This window comes from Melozone crissalis, unplaced genomic scaffold (genome assembly GCF_028551555.1).
Source record: "Melozone crissalis strain CALT ecotype California unplaced genomic scaffold, PUWL_Pcris_2 ptg000023l_1, whole genome shotgun sequence".
NCBI classification, from domain to species: Eukaryota; Metazoa; Chordata; class Aves; order Passeriformes; family Passerellidae; genus Melozone; species Melozone crissalis.
Window position 1 is genome coordinate 20,199,038 of NW_026535801.1, and position 21,871 is coordinate 20,220,908.

General features: G+C 38.6%; 1 protein-coding gene across 2 annotated transcripts in view; it reads left to right on the forward strand.

Annotated features, from left to right (window-relative positions):
- CHN1 (chimerin 1) overlaps positions 1-21,871 on the forward strand; it is a 92,063-nt gene that overhangs the window by 14,220 nt on the left and 55,972 nt on the right. Inside the window, exons 2-5 of one of the 2 annotated variants that reach the window (XM_054278458.1) lie at positions 7,805-7,843; positions 11,045-11,100; positions 16,750-16,781; positions 17,654-17,767. In XM_054278458.1, the coding sequence (XP_054134433.1) occupies positions 7,805-7,843; positions 11,045-11,100; positions 16,750-16,781; positions 17,654-17,767 (241 nt within the window). Of the gene's footprint in view, positions 1-7,804; positions 7,844-11,044; positions 11,101-16,749; positions 16,782-17,653; positions 17,768-20,505; positions 20,541-21,871 lie in introns of those variants that run through there. The other variant, XM_054278460.1, reaches the window with a different exon arrangement.

Consider the following 21,871-nt stretch of genomic DNA (forward strand, 5'->3'; position numbering starts at 1 on the left):
AAGTCATTGAACTCTGGCTGTTTTCAGTGGGTCTCTCATTCAACCCCGTTAGAGGCATTGCCACAGAATTCATTGTTGCCAGATCAGACACTGTAGAACCAGGATGGCAGTGTGATCCATTTTCTCTTTCCCCCTCAAGACTGATGTAATTATCAGAGCATGCCCTTCTTTAGGCCCCTTCCCTTTTGCTGAGTGTGCTTTCTCATGTCCCCTTTGGTCACATCTGAGAAATGCCATTAGCCCTTGTAGCTTTCTAGGGCATTGTGCACACTGACTGTCTCTTAATCATTTTTCTCCAGTAATAATAAGAAACCTAATTGTGCTTTTTTGGAGTAGTAAAAGAAAAAGCACAAGAGGATGAAAGAGCAAATAAAAATAAGTTTTCAATTTTAAAAATTCCTGGGGCACAGGATGTGTGATGTAGTGCTATCTTGCAACTGAAGGGATGCTTTCATTGTTGGTGCCTGTTTTCAGTGATTTGCATCTTTCCCTTAGATTGTGTTTTATTCTTGTTCTCCTCCCAGATGGGAATGCCTCTGAAAAAGAGAAGAAAATACACAAATTTGTTTTGTTGCTTAGATAACTCAAACATCATTTAATTTTAAAGGTCTAAAGCTGACCATGTGCATTTGAATTTATGGGCATTGGAAAGTGTAGCTACCTGTGCCGAAGGGTAAGGTAAAGAAGTAAAACTTACTGTAAGAAGAGTTGTCACTGGTGACTATCACCTCTGCCCACAAGCTTGGGCACGTCCCTGTGGGTGGGTGGCTGCAGTGGTGCAGTGCCCTTCCTCTGTGCCAGCTCTCCAGGGCTGCCCTGGGAGCAGCTGGCTGCTCTTGGCTGCCTGTGACCTCTGCCTGCAGATTGCCATCCCCTGGCAGAGACAAACCGTGTGAGCTGGCAAAAGCTCCTCGTTGGACCTGGAGGCAGTTTGTCTCTGTGCTCAGAGTGGGATTTTGTTGCAGACATTTTTTCATAGAAATCCTTTCTTTGGGACTTGTTCATCTTCTGGGAAGCTGAGGCCCCAGAAAGAGAATGTAAACAATGATTATCAGCTGCTGTGGAATGCAATAGGATGCACCTGTGATTGGTTCATGTTCCGTATGTACAATTAAGGGCCAATCACAGGGCAAGCTCTCTGGAACACAGTGACAGAGAACTCTCTTGGTTTTGGATTCTTTTCTATGCTATTCTTAGCTTAGCAGCCTCTGCAACTTCTCTCCTTATTCTTTTTAGTATAGTTATAATGTATTATATATCATATATCAATAAATCCAGCCTTCTGATCATCAAACAAGATTTTTGTCCTTCTCTCACCTGAAGACCTCATCAGGTCGCTGTAATAGGATTTGGTTGGCATTTAGCAGTGCCTCACTCCAGCTCCCCACTGGGGTGGGTTGTGTCGGATCAGCGGCACGATGGGCTCAGAGCAGGGGATGCTCTGCTGGGAGGGGTGCTGTCTGCACACCACTGAGGTCCCTGCGGAGCTCTAACACCTGCCAGCTTGTTGAACTGGGTGCCTGTCTGATGTCTTTTCCCTTCCTGGAGAAGGTGGAGAAAATAGATGGTGGTTTATTGGGAGACTTTTGCCTGAAGCTCCTTACGGCTTTGGTGTCTTAGGAAGAGCCTTGATATGTCTAAAAGTTTTCAAAGCATTTTTCTTTTCCTTAATTCAAAGGAATTTGTGTGCCAAAGATAACATTAAAGAAGCATCAAAGGCTCAATAGCATTCTAGAAGTATCAGTCATTGTTGCTGGGTGACATACAGAAATGTGGTGCTTATTGCCTGGGGTGTTCTCAGCCCTGTGGGGATGTTCCATTAACAAAGGAAATTCTGTGATGCCCAGGTTGTGAAACCCGAAGCGATTTCTACATGGCCCCAGGCCATATGTGCCATCAGGTTCTTGTCATTAATGTCTTGGTTTTAAGTCACTAATGGAGCAACATTACATTTGGGTAAACATTATTTATTCAGTGACTTCTAAACCTCAATTCTTTTTGTAAAATAACAGTATAAGAGGTTTTGTTTAAGAGAAAAGAAATATTCCAAAAAGTTGCATGTCATATCCTTTAAAATGTGCTATAAATCTGTGCAAGATATTTTGGTCAGAAATAGTTTGTTGCCCCTTTGCTTTGGAAAGATGAAGGCAGGACAAGATTGAGCCATAGGATCATTTCCCTTTTTCTATTCATGTGAGGGACTTAAATGCTGAAAAAGTATTTGTGTCTAAGAAAACATTTCTTGCCAGATAAGAAAGCTTGACCACAGCTTTCTGTTTTGTTTATGACACTGACTGAAGTGCAGCTGTCTACAGCCTTTGGCAGCTGTGTGTGGCACCCTAATCCAGGGCTGTTTCCACAGGACCCTCTGCTGCAATGGGCAGCAGCCACACATGTGACACTTGCTCTTTGCATCAAGGTCCTGCTCCTGCCCACCACCCATGGCAGATTGTCATCCAACTTACTGCTCCTGGTAGCAGAGGGGTGCAGAGGGCCTTTGTGCAAAGAAAAGAGCATCCCAAGGTCTGGTCTAGGAGCAATGAAAGATGTTTGGTGTGTGTGTCCCTTACTTCTTCCCTACACATGCTATGGACAGGGATGGCTTGGTGTTTTCTGCCCCCTCCACCTTGCTGTCCCTCTCCCAAAGCTGCCTGGAATTATCTTCCCCTCCTGCTGCCAGCTGTACAGGGACTTCTGCAAAACACATCAGTGCTGCTGCAGCCAAGGATCAGCTTCTCATATTTACCCTGAAACCATGGAGCTGTAGCCTATCTGTTTTAGTGCTGCTGCCTAGGGTAGTGGCTGTATTCAACCTTCAATTAACTCAGTGCTGTTTGAGTTTTATTTTGGTTGGAGTGTGTAAAAGGCCTCACTGCTAGGGTTTGCTTGGCTGCTGCTGAAAACATTTTGTGATGGCTTGAGCTTAGTTTCTGAAATGCTCTTGGCACTTGTACTTTGAAAAACAGAGATGAAATGGCATTTTCTGTTAAATTGTGCTGGTTTTTGTGGCTTGAGAATCTCACCAGCAAATAAATTATGGCTTTGTTTCTCTAAGTCAAGTGATTTTTTTTTTTAATGTGCATCCATTGGGCATAGAGAAGGTGCTAATAAGGAAGATCTGGGGGCTGGAGGCAAATTTTCTAGAAGTTGCTTTTCAGGCACAAAAAGGAGTCTGTTGTATGGGTCAGCAAATGGCCACATCCACTGGGCTGGCCATGAATCTCTCCAGGAGTTAATTTTTGATACATGCTGCTGCCAAACAAAGCAAGAACAGCGTCTTACAAGACATGCCTTCTGGTTAGTGCCTAGCTGGAGCTTACAGACGAATGTTTATACTTTCTTGCATCTTTTCATATTTGTGACTTACACCATTCTTGGGTCCTAGGCCAGTTCAGAACATGAAATCAGACTTTTTTTTCTCCTGATCATGTTGGTATTTGGTCCACATGGCTGAGAACTGGCCTCTTCCATAAAGATTCCCGCCTGAGGCCTCACCTGTATTCAATAGAGATATTATCACATAAAACCCAAGGTTGGGGTAAGAGCTGCTGTCTCAGCAGATGGATGATTGTTTGCTCCCAGACAACATTAATCTCTGCTGTTAGAGATGACCAAGGTGCAGGTACTGATATCCAGCAAAAGAAAACTAAAACTAAATTCTCTACAGTAAATCTGGAAGCCCTACATTGCTTTAAGGGGTTACCCTGCAGAGTTAAGCTGCTGCTGCTCCTCTACCCTTGAACTGGCTGTGAAACAGCCATTTCAAGCAGAGGTAAACATTTTTATTCTTTCTTTAAAAGGAATACACAAAGGCAAGCACTCTAAACAGTTTGAGGCAACAGTAGCAGTTTTCATATCTGCAGTTAAAATGTACACTCTGAAAGTACTGCAGTTGTCCAAATTTATATAGTGGATAAAATAGGAGTGGGTAAGAAAGAAGCAAAAAAACGTAGGGAAGTGCTACGTTGTAATGTCACAATTAGTCACATTTGTGTTTATGGAAAATCTGAGATGTTCTCCTAGTGTTTGTGTCTGTATATGAACTCCTAAATGGCTGTATGGTTGTTTGTTGGCAACCATTTCTGTGGAAGTGAGTATTTCTGATGGTCAGTCTATGTTTGTCAATTTGGCTCATGCTCGAGACACATAGTTAACTTTTTTTTTTGTGAATTGTTGTGCTCAAAGGAGGGCATTCTGTACTCAAAGAGCAATGCTCCTGCCCACTGTGACATTTCTGACTGTTGCCAGAAGCTGCCTGTTGTGCTGTTCTTGGCTTTCTGTCTCTGTTTTCTCTGCATTTAAGCAAATAGCAAGGAACCTTGGGATAGAGATGAGACAAGGTGGCTTCAGAATGAGATGCTGAGCAGGTAGAGTGGGATGGACAGGTGAGTCCTAACAGGACAATACTGGGGAGCAAACCAAAGCACTGCTCAAGGATGAGGGGAGAGGTCTTGCATGGAGGTGGAGATTGCTAAGGCTGGGGGAAGGCCAAGTGCTGGAAAAGAGAGGAGTGTGTTGTGAGTGAAGAGGATGATAGCAAGCAAGAGCTGGGTATCCAGAATTTCTCTTGTGATTAGAATATAAGGAAACCAGAGGTAGATCTTCAGGAAACTTTGCACTTCTGAATGAAACAAAGTGAGAAAAGATGAGCCACTTGGATCATCCTCAGGATTCTACCTATATTGACTGATGGCATTAAATAATGCTTGTACAAACTGCCAAAGTAAGAACAAACACCATGTCTGAGTTGCTCAGAGTAAAGGTGGTGTAACACCACTTGTCAGAAGCTCTACAGGAAGCTGAAGAAAAATGTTTACTGTGTTACATGGTAAATTTGGCTTATGGGAAATCTGTGTGGTTTTTAAGTACATATCATCTGTGCTGTGTTTGTAGTCCAGTTAATTCTAAGGGCAAGTATCTGTCAGCTTGAAACTGGTCTCAGTTTGAAATTGCAATTTATGTACATGGACATGTCCCTGATCTAAAATGTCCTTGCTGATGAGAGTGCCTTCATACTGGTGAAAATCTGACCAGTGCTGGTAGGATCGCATCTGGATGGAGCTGATAGCATCAGCTTATCTATTTATGTTTTCCCTAATGCTCTAGGCCTTTGGAGAAGAGTAGCTTTAAGCTGAATTGCATCTCACTTAGGGCAGAAAATACTGTTAAGATAGATCCTGATGCACAGCTTGTAGAAAATTATTTAATCCTGGAAACATTTAGCAGAGCTGAGTTACTGTGAAAAAAATCTGAGAACTGACAATGTACTTTATTGCATTAATTAGAACGTGCTGCAGCATTAGTGAGAAAATGTATTTTGGGTTCCACATTTTCTGTGGGTTTTTTATCATGCCTGTAAGTGCTTTTCAGATGCCTAATTGGAGATGCTGTATGTGGAAGCCTGTACTATCTGAAAATCAAACCCTTTTCCTTATAATGAATTTCTAAATATTTTTGATGTATTAAATGGGACCACGTCAGTTAACCTTTAAAAACAGATAACTAATAGACTGGGCTGGTGTTCAGGCTTATTCTATCTCATCTTTGTGTAGTAGGATAGTTTTAGTCATAGAAACATTCTTGCTCAGAAGCAAACACTACAAACCCTCTGCTTCACTCTTTCACTGTGCTTGTGTTTGCTACTACACTTTAAAAAAAATCACAATAAAAATCACCTTTTGTTTTTTCATTGCTTTGTGTGGGATGGCTGCAGGGTATTCTCACACTGTAAAGGCAATAAAGCTCACCAACAGATTTTTTTTTCTAACAAAATCCTTCTGCACAGCTGCATAACATAAATCATTCCTTCCCATTTCTGAATGTTAGCTATTTCTTGTATGAAAGTAACTGCTGTTCTTGCCTGACTTTAACCAGGTTTGAGGGTTTTTGTTTGGCACAAATATTGTCACTTTTTAGTTTTATAACCACGATGCCCTTAGCTGTAGCAATTGCAGGGCTTGAGTGTGAGCAAGAACAGGTTAGACTGCCAAGATGTTTTTATTTTCATAACCGTCAGCTCATATTTTAAAAATACAGTGTGTGTTGTCCTTTACTTAAATTATTTATTTGTGAATTCAACTAGTGCATATATTGCCAAAACCCAGAGTATATCAAAAGTAAATTCAGGTGGTGGAGTAAGAGTTGTCTTCTGGGACTAAAGCCATTATTTTTACTTTAAATTTTTTCTCCTTTTCCACGTGACATTGCATTGCTAAGGGATCATGTTACAATGCTTCTGGAATGAATCGACTTGCACTGCCTTAATTAAAGGTATCAAAGCAGGAATGAATAACCCTGGCTGCATCTGTTGCTGCTGATTTGCTTTTACTGCCTCAGTGAAGCACGAGCTGCTTAAGGTCTCTCTGCAGATTCAAGGTGTTCTTGCTGCTCTGCAGGATGTGGTAGAGCATCTGCAGGACCTTCCAAAGATCAAACCCCATCATAATCAGGGGGATGGCAGTTTAACTGAGTGCTGCCTTAATAATAAAGTCATAATGAATTGTATTTATAAAACCCACTGCCACCAAGGTGGTCTGCAAGATCTGCACCCTCTTCATGCACAGAGCTAAAATATGGGGTAAAAAATGGAACAAAATTACAGTGCAGTCAGGGCAGGGAGTGTTCTGTGAGGGTGTAGCAAAGCCTGTGCCAGTTAAACTGGAAAATACCTCCTTCCACTAAGCTCTAGTTTAGAGATATTTGACATAACTATGTGTGAGAGATGGACTACAGCAAGTACCTGAAGAAAGATTGCTTGCTCGAAGGGGAGGCAAAGCAAAATCTCAGCTTCAGGCTCAGGCCTTAAGGACTCTGAAGTGGAGATGCCACTCAGGCCAAAATTCAAGCAACAGGTTCCCAGATTGCTTGATCTTTATGTAACCTTAGAATAAAAACGAGAAGTTCCCATTGTGTTGGGTGCAGCAGGCAGTTCCAGTGAGCAGACAATTGCCAAGAGAGCTCAGGCACAAAGGCTGCAGTCAGCAAGGCTGGCTGTGGGGGTGGCTCAGCTTGGGACCTGTGTAGGGAGGATGGAGTAATTCTCACCAGCTCCAGGCAGGTAAGCATGGTGCTGAAAGCCTTGGTGACTTGTGCCATCAGAACTGAAGCTGGTCAGAGCAGTGGAACAGTGGATCAGAGTCACAGTTTGCAGCATAGCCCTGAGCTCAAAATGTTGGATCAGTTGTAACACAAGCCATAAGGGTGATAGAAGACATTGGAATCTTATTTTTTACAAATTTTATTTGAGAATTAAAATCTAGGAGTAGAAATATGTTGTTACTTTTAATATCTAGTCACTACTTCCAAAAAGAGCTTGTACTCAGTATGAAAAAACTTCCCTTCATTTCTCCAAAGTATTTCGCTGTCCTCGCATACTCTGATTTTATTTTAAGAGTTGTTAATTGCCATCCAGAAGAGGAAAAAGCTAATGGCAGGAATAAGTTGCATGGAAACTCATTTATTGGAATATAAATTGAGATTTAAAAAATCTTTCTGGTGTAGTTGAAAATGGAACTTATATACATAGTAAAATAATATACATTCTTCCTCCTCACAGTATGCTGGCTTCTGATCTGCATGTTTGACATTTTTCAGATTTGTTTCTATAGTTTTTCCCCCATCTGGATTAAGAAAATACCTTTTCACATTTTTAGTTTAAGTAAAAACAGGTTGTTCTATATTAGTACAAAGTAGGTTTAGAACCTAGGTGCGATATTATCTTAATAATTCTGCAAGTGCTTCTGCAGTTTTTTTCTGCATTAAAATGTTTCCTATGCAACATTAAGATTTCTTTGTTTCTTTTCAGATACTGATGAGTACAGACCACCTGTTTGGAAATCTTACTGTAAGTATCTCAGCATTTTGGGGCTTTTTCCCAAGTTAGAGCTGAAAAAGTTTCAGTTGGATGCTTTAAAAGACTAATTTCTCTTTTCATCAGAATGTGAGTTTAAGAAGTATCAAAGGGGTTCACTTCTGTTTAGAGACAGGTACAAGGAGGTAGGTTCACTACCCCAAGGACAAGTGAACATAGATTATTTAGAGGAGTAGATTCTCTGCCCCTTATTAATGTGCATTGTCCCACTCCTGCTTGGTCTTGCCTATAGTGGTTTGTCTGCCTAGACCAGGGCTTACATAAACTCCATTCATGCCTTAAAGTTGGTATCCTTGCAGACTTCTAGGACTCTGGTGATCTAGTGCCTTGCATCACTAGAGTTGAGCTTGAGCTGCTTAAGAAAACTCAAAATAAATTGTTTTCTTCAGGAATTTGCTGATGTAGTAAAACGAGCATTTGTTTGACCTGGTGTGACAAATCACAAGCGGGTTTTTGGAAGCCCTGGCTAGAAGGGTGTGTTTACTACCAGCCTGCCCGTGCTTCTTGGTGTGTTTGTGCCTGTGCCCAGGGGCAGCTGGCCTTGCAGGCTGCCTTGGTCAGGTGTGCAGGGCAGCAGGCCAGGTGCCTTGCCCTCACATCAGAGTGCCACCCTCTTGGGAACTTCACAACTTGCTGGGGTTTTTTTCAAAAAAAACCAAACCCACAAAAAAGCAAACAGCCATTTTTAAATCAAAAGAATTTCATGTAAAATGACCTCTTATTTGTCTGTGCAAATGGAGGTTTAGAGACATGGAAGAGAACATGAGAAAACTGTAAAAGGCCATCATAGCTTCCCACAGTGGCTCACCTATGAATTCTAGTTATCTGTAGATACAAAAGCCAAGATGTGAGACATTTTGACACTTGAGGAAGCAAGAAAGAGGAGTCTCCTGCTGAAAAGCAGATTTTGAAAACAGAATGTTTGTGTGTATAACTCACTTAACAGTTTAGGGATGTCAGACTTACATTTGCATTACTTTGTATATGTTCAGCTTGGTTGAAGGGATTTGCTCAAGCAACGTTTCACATTGAGAAAATGTTTCTCTCTAAAGTTTGAGGAGATTTAGCACTTGAGAAAATATAGTTACTTTAGGGGTTTCCATCCTGCTGTGGGAAGCTTTTTAATCAGAGATGTAGACTTAAAGGCTCGGTGAGAACATTGGTTAGGAGAGCAAGTCTAAGAGGGCAGATTTGATTATTTTTTCCCAGCTCTGTACCTTCTGTGAACTCAGGGAACACTGCTCAAGTTTATTCTACGCCATAATCTAGAAGAAGGAGCTTGAACCTCTCTAATACCAGATCCTCACTGCCAGCTTGACAGAAGCTGGAGGCCTGGGCATGTGCAGATGTGTTTGCAGCACTCTCCAGTGTGGTTTGTATGAATGGTTTGTGTGCACCCGCTCTCCTACCACACTGGGGCTTGCCTGCCGTGGTGAACCTGCCCATGGTGCTCAGAATGAAGCTCTGGATCCTGAGGTTTGCTCAGATTTCTGTCTCATGACAAAGAGAAATGTCTTGTTTGACTTCCCTGGCAATAATTACAGCAAGGAAAAGCTGCTGTTGAACAGTTTGAATTGCATCCATCAGTTAGAGGAGGAGGGATAGGAATCCTGTTTTGTAACTTAGCTAGTCAACCTGCTGTGCTGGGTTACTGGAAGAGAAGAAAGATATTGCCATTGGTGAAAAAGAATTTCCTTTCAGAAAATGTTTTCAGCCTGGCTTTACATAAGGTGGGAAATAGTTCTGAGTTTTCACCCAGTTTCTGTTGGGCATGATGATTGTGGATGTCCTGTTTTGTGAAATTCAGGAAAATCTTAGCTTGCTCTTTTATTTTTTTTTTTCCTTTGAAATTGACTCTACAGTTCTCAGAATTAGATATGGACAAGATCCAGTGCCGTCAAATACAGCTTTTACAATAGAAGCTAGGGAATCTATGTGCTGGCAAAATAAATGGTCATGCTATGCCTAAAATGATAATTGCACTTTTATATACCAGTGTGCTGTTCTTCCTCACTTGCAGAAATCATTTTTGTATTAGCATGGAAATGACTGATTTTTAGTAGCAACAGGAAAAACCATTAGGTTTTTTTGTTTGGAACAAAGGGAATGTTTTTTTCCAGCTTATCTTACGATTCAATGGTCATTGGGCATCTTGCCATTTTCTCCATTCCCATGTAGCTTGACACATAAATACAGCATTTGCCAGTGGAAAAGATTTGGGATCAAATGAAAATTGTAATTAAGTCAAATTGTATTGGTTAAATAATGTATGGTCTTGTTACCTGAAGAAGGTGATGGCACAATGTAGACCTTAGTATTTATACTAATGATTGCAACATTATTTAATTTTAAAATATTACAATTCCAAATTTTGCCATTTCTAGTGCACTATTGCAATACTAACTTAGTGTTGACAGCCTTATTTTGAAGGTGAGTCGCCAAACCAGATTCAGTTGGCATTAAAGTTGAAAGTCATTCCTTTGGTATTATTCTATAAAGTCTGCACATACTAGTAGCATTACATTTACATCTGGTTGTAAAGATCTGTTCTGGCTTGATGAAGCTTATTTTAAAAACAGAAAAAGTAGGAGGGAAGATAGAAATGTAAGTGTATGTCATAATTTGAGCCTTAGCTGTTTTACTCTGCTACTCAACTCATTTTGTCTTTAGATCTGCAAAGGCCATCTTTCCCTTTCTTCAGGAAGGTCCTCACTGAGCAGTGGCAAAGGCAGAGGGTTTGACAGTGCACAGTTCTGAGTGATTCTTGTAAAGCCTTGATGTGTTGCAGGTGACTGGGTGTGTGCCCAGCACTGTAGGATTGGGCTCCATCTGCTTACCAAAGAAAGTCTGACAGCAGCCTGATCTGACAAATAGTGAACTTTAGTTTGTGTTCATTATGATTCTTTTTCTGATCTGTTTGTTGGAACTTGTCTGATCTCACCTAGTTATTCCATATTACTTGATTAATTCATTGTAAAGAAAATCAATATCCCATTTTGGCTTGCAACATTCTTTTTTTCTGACCCCTTGTTAGTAAATTTTTATATCTTTTGTATCCTTGTATTAAATTTGGCAGAAAGTCTCCTTTATTTAAACTGCAATGTTTAATGTTAAAATGCCTAACTTACACAATGATGCTGTATTAATTAGAATTTAACTTCTGCCTCCTCCCAGTGTATCAGTTGCAACAGGAAGCTCCCCATCCTAGAAGAATAACCTGCACTTGTGAGGTAGGTATCACAGTGTTCAGTTCTGTGCAGTCCAGTAATTCCATGGCTGTACTTTTTGTGTCCAGCCAAGGAGTGGTTCCTTGAGACACTTTGTGCTGTGATTAGAGTGAGTAGCCTTGGGGCACTGGTACTCTGAAATCTATTTGTTCTAAAAATAGAATTTAAAGCATTTTGATGTGTATGATCATTTACTGAGACTCATTAACTATTTGATTCTTAGACACATGGAAACATACATTTTCTCCTTATTTTCTCATGAGGATCTCATTTGTGAATGTTTTAATTCCCACAGAATTAGAACCTTAATTTTTCTGTATATATATTGATTTCTTTGAAATAAAAATGCAAAATAAAAACAACAAATAAATTAAAAACTCAAACCAATCCATAATTGAAAGTACCAGCATGGTTAAGGAAATCGTATGATGCTTAACATGATAATTATTTTGTAGTTATTTGACTGCACCAAGTATATGTAGTATACTCTATATACTATATATACTTTGTAGTCAGGGAGAAATTGTAAACTGCTGAAGGAGTCTGGGATATTCAGTAAAATAGGATAGCATAATATCTCAGGCCAGTTTGGCTGCAGAGAAGGGCTTGGAGGTCTTCTATCCTAGGTGGTAAGAACTCACAAGCAAATTTCATATTAAGTTCTTTTTCATAGTGTTTTTTACTATACTGTTAGCTAATCCAGTCAAATAAGCAGAGACATAAATGTGTATTCAGTATCTGAAAATTAAAAATTTTTACTGCCTCTGGTGTGATGGAAATTGTTCGGATACTGATCAGATACTGATTGTCCTCTTTTTAGAATAGAACAAGAAACTTGCTGGCCAAATATAAAAGCACCTGTAAATCTTCAAATATGAATCACACTGACTACTACAACTTTCTCATCCTCATTTTAACTGAATTTAAATTCTATTAATTGGAAAATGTTACTAGCTCTAATAGAGATAGTTAGTTAATTAAAAAACTGGACTGGTTTACAAAGGAAAATTTGCTATGGCTGAGTGGTGGCCTGTTACAGTCAATGGGGGATTGCAAAAGTATCAAACAATCCAAATATTGCAAAGTCTTGTCATCACTGGAGAATGCAATGCAACAGATTAGTGTCTGTAATGTCATATTTCTATGAATTTATTCCAAAACAAGATTATGACATAGTACAAACTTAAGCGTAAATCTCTCCCTGTGTCAGAGTGAACAAAAAAACGGAGACATTGTGTGTTTTAAAAATAGCTTCTTGAACTCTGCAGAGTAAACCTACGTCTGCACCATGAACATGGTTGTAGAAACTGAGAAATAAAAGTTGTAGATTTAGAAACTAGTGTGAATAGAAGTAAATAACACAAAACTATGAAAGAATCAGTCAGGTATTTAGCTGCAGAACAGACCATATTAAATACACATTTTATCATTGAAGAATTAGTTTATTAAAAAAAATTGGAAGCTTATTTTTAACTAATAAAGGTAAAATTGAAGAAGTACATGATTAGTGTGCATTTTCCTACTTCAGCATTAATTCCTTATAACGCAGATAAGAGTTTTTCATTATAAGTGTTGAACAATTTATGCAGCTGAGCTGATTTGAAGTGAAAATATATTCAGCAAGCAGTAACTTGTTAACCTTTCTCTCTGGTCTCAGCCTCTCCTGCTTATGTTGAGCTTTGTGATCTGTTCTTTCTCAGCTGGGTTTCTATTAGCAGCCACACATGAGTCAGTGGGGAGCAGAATCTTTTCCTAAGTGGTTGAATTATTCAGCTGTATAAACAAATTCATAAACATTAGGAAGAGAATTTTGGTCCTGAGAACATCAAAGAGGTCAGTGGGAATGAACAAGATGTAATTTGGTGAGATATTAACACATAAATTGCTCTTCTTGCCTTATTGTAATCCACTTGTTGACAAAAGCAGGAGTGATGATTAGGGGGAAAAAGCACTTGTTAAAGAATAATTGGAAATCACACCGTAAAAAAACCCCAACCCTTTATTTCATGTGCAAAGACACACATTGTACAAGTGCTGATACTGAGAGGTGTATTCAACAGAATGACCTACTTAACTTGAAATGCTTCTCGAATACAAAGAATTCAAGTTTCTGCTCTGCTACACCAGTTTCATATCAGACAACACACAGATCAGTGGAGAGACACTGAAGTAAAAGGAGATTGCATTCATTTGTGATTTTTTTTATTGTAAAGGTGCAGCAGAGCCGTGCCTTTTAATACTCCATGAGGTTAAAGTTGATAATTCCATAACGTTCTAAGGTTATTTGACTTCTGCATGAGGCTTGCACGCAAATTATAATGTTGTTTGTCCAATTAATACTGTATTTCCTCCATGAAATTACTATTTTTTCTGCTTATAGTCTTATATACAAGTGTGCATGCATAGGCATATTTAGGGCAGCCTTGACTGACATATAAAAGCATTCAATGAACAATTTAAAATAACTATATGAAAAAATACATAGTATGGAGAAATTAAAATCACTGGCTTTTTCTGTCCTTTTAGGAGGCTTCATCCTAATTCAGTGCTAATAGTTAATTAACCTGTTAAATAGCATCTCTGTTTAGTATTGTGAAAATGGTCAAGAAACACAGAATATGAACATATATAATGCACATCCTTATTAGAGCTGTTTGTAAAGGTGGCTTTATCTGCAGGATACTTGACCAGGATGACTTTCCAAATTTCATTATAGCTAAGCCCTCTTCCAAAGGAATGTCTGCTGTAAGGTGCTTGCCACGTCTGCTTGATTTGTCTGTTCATAAATTTGGTTTCATTGCCTTCACCCCTCAGTTTGAAAAAAAGACAAATGAAGTAATGGTGGATATCTTGCTGATATTTGTGTTTCTTGAAGGTATCATAAGAACTTAATTTTTTCCCGTGGCCTCTGCATTAGTGATATACAAATAAACACATTGGAAAGAAATATCTCATGCTTTTTCCCCTCATTTTTTTCCAAGTTGGAAGCAATTTTTAAAACCTTGCTAAGATAACAACAACAGGAAATTTTTCCCATTAGTAAAAATCCTGAGAAGTCAAAAGGCAGTGTTTGGCTGATCTTTGCTGGATACAAAGAGAAAGAAGCAGCTATGTCTGCTCTTACTCACACTCAGCAATGCTTTGGTCCCAAGATATTGCCAAATCAGAAAAGAATTCTGCAGTGGATAATTATGTGAGCTAATAGGACCAATTTCTTGCTATCATCTTATTTTAAAATGTATTTCCTTTCTTGGATGGGTTGAGTTCCAGTCCAGATGTTCTGGTTTTGTCTTGTTAACTTATGGATGACAAACTGTGAAAGTTAGAGTATTGAAACTTCTGAACTCAACTGTTTTGGCCCTCAGTTCTCAGGTGCAACGGGAGGATATGTGGGTGCCTGCATTGTCATTTGTAGAATTAAATTTGTAGAATATAGTCTGCCAGGAGCTCTTTGAAGTCCAAGGAAACACAAAAGACCAAGAAAGCTGCACGTTGCTTCTGGTTCCAGTGCAGTTGAGGATAAGAACACTGTGTCTAAGTTGCAAAGGGCACAGTTGGTGTAACACCTGTCAGAAGCTTTACAGAAAGCCTGAGAACAGTGTTTACTGTCTTACATGGTAAATTTGGCTTACAGAGAGTCTGTGTGGTTTTCTCAGTGCACACAAACTGCACTGTGTGTGTAGCCCAGTCATTCTGAGTGAATTAGAAGGCCCCTGCTGAGTTCTGATGGAATTTTATTCAAGTCTTAATGTATGTCAGTATAGATGTCAAAACCCCCTAATATCATACATTTAAAAAGTGATTAAAAAACCTCAAAACACAAACAGGCAATAAAACTCAGTGAATTGAGGTTCCAGCTGCACTGAGTCATATGCAGGCAAAAAGTGTTGCACATCAACATTGATACTGAAGTTATTGCAAGTTGGTAAAACTGATCAGTAGAGACAGTGTTAACAGAAGTGGTTATTTTCCTTTTCAACTCATCATCCACTAAAATGACCTGCAAGCCTACTACAAATGCCTGGAAGTCCTGTGGGGTTTTTTTCAGAAGCTTTGCTCCAGTCATCTGCCCGTTCACATTTTCAAATGTTTGCACAGAGTATATTATAAATTTTCTTAGGACTTGCAAGTACTCTGAAGATGCCCAGTCAAGTTACTAATCCATTTCTGAAAAGGAATGCTTTTGCTTATATAAATTTTCCAGTTCTGTCTTATAAATTCACTGAGATAAAATCTCACTAGACTGACAACAAAATCTTATTCATGACAGGATTCTTCTTTTAACAACTGCTCTAAACTAGTGTCTTGGCTTAAGGGTTTTGGTTAAGAATTGTTGAAAGTTTCTATAACAACAACAATAAAATGCTTTCATTTTTTCTCTGTTTATGTTGCTATTTTCTTATTGAAGAAATAGCCTACATTTAACAAAAAAAATCAAAGACCTTTCTTCTTTTTTGAAATAATCCAGTCTCTTCAGGCCCTTTGGAAACAGCTATCATACCAGGCAACTCTTGTTTGCTGTTATAAAGGAAAAGGAAATATTTTAGGACATGATAAATCTTTCCAGTGATGGAATGTTTTTTCCAAAGTGATGAATCATGACAATAGCTTTTTATTTGCTGGGAATGTTGAAGAATTGTTATTAGACTGTACATCAGGATGTATGTTGTTTTTTGTTGTTTTGAATATCTGAAATCTTTATACTCCACTGAAAACACTGGAGAGAAGCACTGGTATTAATAGGCTTTTTGTTGAAAAGATGTTTTAAAAAAACAATGTGGCATTCTGTGTTTCAGCATAGCTGGATTGTTTTATATTTCTGTAGTTCAAGTTGTATAACTGTTGACTTTTATTCCCCAAAGAGTTTCCCCCTTTAAATTTCTCAAGAAAGGACAACGTGGTGGCTTAAATTATTAGTTGATTTCTGTGGAATATGCTGTTCCTCACTTGGCTCTAAACTTCCTGGACAAATGAAGGTGCATTATTTCATCTAAAATAATTATCGGGCAACTTGTACCCTGACACCTCTGCATATTGTGGGCATTTACACCATAAGGTCTCTGGAGCACAGCCAAGGTGGAGTTACACTACTAAACACATGCACACCTGCTTTTGAAGTCTTTTAGGTGATACTACTTCTTTTAGTGAAGTCAAGCACAAGACTTAGGCACCTGATGATTTACTCAACCATTTGCCCTCACTCTGAGGGGCTGCATAGTAGTGGCTTTATTTCAGCAGGGACACCAACAGCTCTGTGATGGAAGGTAACCTGTAAATTTAAGAGTTTTATAGATGTTTCACTGTATTAGTGCACTCAACAATATGGTGCACTTACATGCATGAACTGCTAACTCATTTCCCCTATCTGGCACTTTGTAAAAGCAATATTTAATGCCATCAGTTTGTATATCCTGAGGATGACATGGTCCAAGTGGCTCATCCTTTCTCACTCCATTTTAAGCCATTCACAAGTGCAGTGTTTTCTAAAGATCTCCCTATGTGCTAATCACAGGAGAAATTCTGTTCTTGTTTATTTTTGCCTGCACTTTCACATTATATCCCTTTCTGGTTTTAATCCTGTATTGTAAACAGTCCACTTACTGTATAGCTTCTCTTGTTATGAAACATTACAATTTCTGTTGTTTCTTCTAGGTAGAGAACAGACCCAAATATTATGGAAGAGAGTAAGTAACAAACATCTCTGGAAGTGGTTTATCCTGACATATTGGTTAATAATAGTTACAGGAAAGGTGTCAAGTGTTTAGTCTGGGCTCTTTTATTCTTCTGTGTGTTTTACAGCAGTGTGTCTCACCATCAGGTCATTATTACATTATTACTTTTGTCTGCCTAAAATTACAGCTGCCATTTCTGATGGATATCACTGAGTGCTACTTTAAGTGAGAAAAACAAACATACATTTCTGTGCTTTCAAGGGATTGTCTTTTTCTATCTCCCTCTTCTGTTGGCTTTGCAATATGTGTTTCTGTTTAGGAAGAAAAGATATTTGGATCCCAAATGCAATATATGATCAGTCTCTATGTGTCTTCTGTTTCAGGTTGCTAATGCAAAGATGGTTAGATTTAGTGTGGAGAAACAAAGAAGATCTTACTTATGTTTATTTTGGTAAAAGATGCGTAGTGTTGCTGGGTTATTACATCAGCAATTACTGAGATTACAGCAACTTGCTAAAATCTCAGGGATCACATAAAATGTCCTTGAATGCTTCAAAATGTTTGATTGCATGCCACTAGCACAAAACATGTGAAACCAGCAGGAGAAAACAGATTTATTTCTATATATTAAATTGATAGATGCAGATTTAAAAACAATATACTTGTTTCATAGATATTCTTTCCTAGAAGCCTTTCTAAACCATTTGAAGTAAATTCGAATACAGGCACATAGGGAAATTAATTCAAACTGTAGATTCCACCAAGTCAGTCATTTTTATGTTTGTTTCTTTTTTAATTACTATCGTTGGTGCTTTTTAAATGAAGACCAAAAGGTGATTTAAAAGAGAAGAGGCATGTGTTTCAAAGAAATTTTTGTTCCTTAGATTCCATGGGATGATCTCAAGGGAGGAAGCTGACCAATTATTGAGTGTTGCAGAGGGAAGCTATCTCATTCGTGAAAGCCAAAGGCAACCTGGAACCTACACTTTGGCATTAAGGTCGGTAATTAATATTTCATTTTTAAATTTATAAAATATTCAAATGGTTTTACTGCATTGCTGACCTCAGATCAGAAGATTCTTTGTAGTTGTTTTAATTTCTTTTTCATCATTATACTTTTTTACCCTAGTTATAGATTTGGTATCTTTGACCTTCCATGCTCTTTTTTGAAGTGCTAACACTCCTTATTGTTTGCACCATCAGGATAACAGCAATTGTGGTTTTGCCTAGTGGGGTTTCATTTTGCCCTTCTCCCACTGTGGTACAGATGTGACCCAATGCAGATGTTGGGAGAGCAGGTGGTCAAGAAATAAAAGGCACATTATGAGTTCCCTGAGCAGCCTGCCATGTGCTGGAAAACTCAGTCCCCCCGGTCTCTCCTTGGGATGGCAACACATCAGGAGGCCCTTTTTGTCTGAACACCTGTTAGCTCACAGTGCTTGCAGATCTGCTTCTTCATTCTGCAAAGCTCTGGCAAGTGGGTCAGCTATAAATAAAAAACTCAAAAAGTAGTTTTAAGGTTTAAATAGTTTAATTACTTTTAAATATTGGAGGTTACTTTGGCCTGTGCTGTACACCTGAGATGGAAGAGAGTGATTATTAGCAAGGTTGTAAATCTAAGTGGGACAGAAAAACATTGAAGAAGATGCAGTTACTGAAAGTTTTATAAAATTATGATTAAAATAATAATGTCTTGAAATAATAGGTTGTGATAAATTAGTTTTTCAGGGGGAAAAAGAATATATTTTCATAGGATATTTGTTTCTGTAGTAATAAACGACAGACGTTATTGACATTTACACTGGCTTTCATTAACAGTGTAAATTTGGTATTTCTTATTAAAATAGTACTCAGTTTCATCATCTTCTGCTCTTGCAATATTCTTTTAAAGCTACAAAGAAATCAGTTTTTGTAACACCTGGCTTGAAGGCAGAGCTCCACTCCCTGCTTCCAATGGTGCAGAACACACAGGGCCTGTAGACTGAGATGAAGCTGTTAAGCATCTTGTAGGATGTATCACTGCAGGTTGTTTTTCAAATGCACCTCTAGTCCAGCAAGTCAAAAGATGGCTTTTTTCCCAGGTTTGATGGTATCCCTCACACTGGAAAACCCCTTTGAAAACAATAAAATCAATTTTATACCAAATAGAGAAAAGAATGGATAGTTGTTAGTGATTGGTTTGGGAAAAGGTTTCAAATTATAACAAAGTTGTTATCATTGATTTATTTTGATGAAATTCAGTGTTTGGAAAAACACATCAGAAACTGAAACTGCAGCATCTTGCAGCCATTTCATTATGTTTAAATGGTAAATGACTTGTGTATCATGGGCAGTGGGTCTAGGTGGCTGCTTTCCTTCTAACAGCAGACAATGCTCTGTTCTCTTGCTGTTGGCCTTCAATGGCATGAATGAGAGTGTTAACTCTCATATCTTAGGTGGAACTCTGTGAACTGTGGTGCTCTGTCTTCCACACATTGGGATTTTACCACTAGGATTTATTTTTTATCACTACTAGGCAGTGTAGCAGGAGTCTGCGTTTCCATTGACTGGAAGGAGATTTTTTCTCAGTTTTTATTTTTCCTCTCCCTGGAACTATAAATGCAGAATATAACCATTAGCCAAAATGTCCAGTGAGTGTGTTTCTGACATAGTAGCCTCTCTTAAAGACCAGGTCCTTTCTGCAGTCTCTCTGTGCACCCTGACTGTGAGAAGTTTGCTGTGATTGCCATGTTGAGTTTATGTAGTTGTATCCTTTTCTGAGAGCATCACTTGTGTTTGGGTCACTACATTGCCAGATGGCAAAGATAGCCCCATCTGCAGTTTAGATAATCCCAGCAGGAATTTAAGAATGTAACTTCCATGGCCAAAAACAGAGCTTGTCAGCAGGATGGTATGTATGAGCAAAACTTTTCCAAGTTCAACAGAAAGCTTTGATTGAGTTCAGGGTCTCTAATTTCACCCGTTCTCTTCTGGTTGTATCAAGAAATTTGGTATTTTCATACTAGGTTTAAGTGCCACTCTGTCTCTGAAGCACTCATATTAACTTTAAGATCACGTCAGTGTGATTTTTGCTTTTCCTTCTTTACCTTTGTTTTACTCCTTAGAAGGTGTGGGAGGAAAGAAAACTTGGTCAGCTGTTACATAAAAAAACAGACACAGAACAGATTCCAAGAATTTTATGAAGTTAACCCAGCAATTCTCTAGAGGTGCTCTGATTCTGCAATAACATAGTGACAAAACATAAAGTGAAATATCCGTGTTTTCTGATTGGTTTTCAGGCACGTTTTGGTAAAAATAATGGAAAAAAGTTGAGTAAAATTTAGTTTCTTTAAGGTACTATCAACTCTTGGCATAAATACTTGGTTCCCTCTGTGTTTCTATGTATCTACTCAGTCTCTCTCACTGTTTGTTGTCTGACGTGTCAGTCTTTGACAGTCTGTCAATTCTGGTTAGGGCAAATGAGAAACTGCCTATGAAGTGTGATTGCATCATGAAATCCCGGTTCATGGAGACATAAAAGTCTTGTGGTAGCTGTGGGTAGGAGCAGCTGATGTTGAGACTGAGACAGGTTTGTTTCCTGGCTTGTAGCTGCCGGTGGCTCTGCTGGGGAGGCAGGCAATTCAGTGAGACAGACGGCCCAGCACGTCCAGCTCTGGCAGATGTCTTCTTCCTGTGCTTGTGGCAGCGTGCCTGGGAACCCTGAGAAACCCAGTGCATCCAGTCGTGAAGAGCAGTGTAGTGAAACAGGATCATGTCCCTTCCTGTGGCAAGGTATGATGTCTCTGTCATGGAATGTTTCCAGCCATCCTTTCTGCGATGGAGAAGAACAAGCTTTTTGTGGTTTGTCCTGAGGACCCTAGCCAGACAATTCCTCAGATCATCATGGGACACTTTCAGTGCTACATTTGATTCCACCAGCTATTGTAGCTGATGCCCAAAAGCTCAGTGTCCATACCAGCCAGGACTGCACACCTTGTTCAAGATGAACTGCACCATATGCTTTAGTTCTTTGTTCTCTAAAGCCTTCTAAATGAGTTTTGACCACTGTGGTGCTTTTATGGAACTAGCTTTAGCAGATCTAAAGATCTTGTTCCTGAGCTGCTATAGCTGCAGACATAGCCTAGCACCACTTCAATGACCAAATATAGGACAGGAAAAATAATACTTTTTGCAAGCTAAAGCAAAGCGGTCAGCTGTTCTTAGTGCAATACTGTCAAATAGTTAATTGAGTTCAAAGTGAAGATTTTTAATATTTTTTTCTTTGTAAGGTAGGGAAAGTGACTCTTACCCAAAAAAACTTTTCATTTTTTTAAAGCTGCTGTTGAGTTACTGTAAAATCTGATTTCCACTTATATAACAAGCTGCATTTTGATCATCTTATGATGAGCTATTTTTGCCTACTTTCATCCATTATTGTGCAATTAATTTGCATCATGACTTTTTTAAAGGCAGACTACCTTTTAAATATAAATTTGAAACAAAAGATGGTGGAGTTTTTTCAGAAAATAATTTTCTCAGAATTTGTAAGAGAGATAGAAGTATGTTCTTAAAGAAAAAGAAAATGATAATTTAAATGTTGTTTGAAGTATAGAAGTTTGACTAAATAGTCAGAGCTGTCTTTCAGATAAAATTGATGTTCAGAGCCTAAGAAGGTCTGTAAAATTGTGTCAGCTCAGATACCATATAAAGGAGAATGAAGCATAAACACAACTGAGAGCAGTAAATCAGCACCCTACTATATTTAATGCCTATATTATATTTAATCATGGGTGCATTCACCAATCTTTACTAATTAATTAATCAATCAGAATGCCACTGAAAATGTTTTGCAGTCTTGAGGTTTAAAAAAATTACTGACATGAGAAAGTGATTGTAGATCTATATCTGTGTCCATACATATCAGCAAGTCTCTGTCAGAATAAAAAGACATAAAATGCATTGTAATGTTAATTCCATGTTCCAAGCAGATTTAAAATAATGAAAATTCCTAATTCACTTCTGGAGCTATTAGATCTGCTTTTACATTTGGCAAAAGAGTAGTACATTGCTTAATGTTAAGACCTATAGCAAATGGCAGTAACAATAGACATGGTTTGCAATGT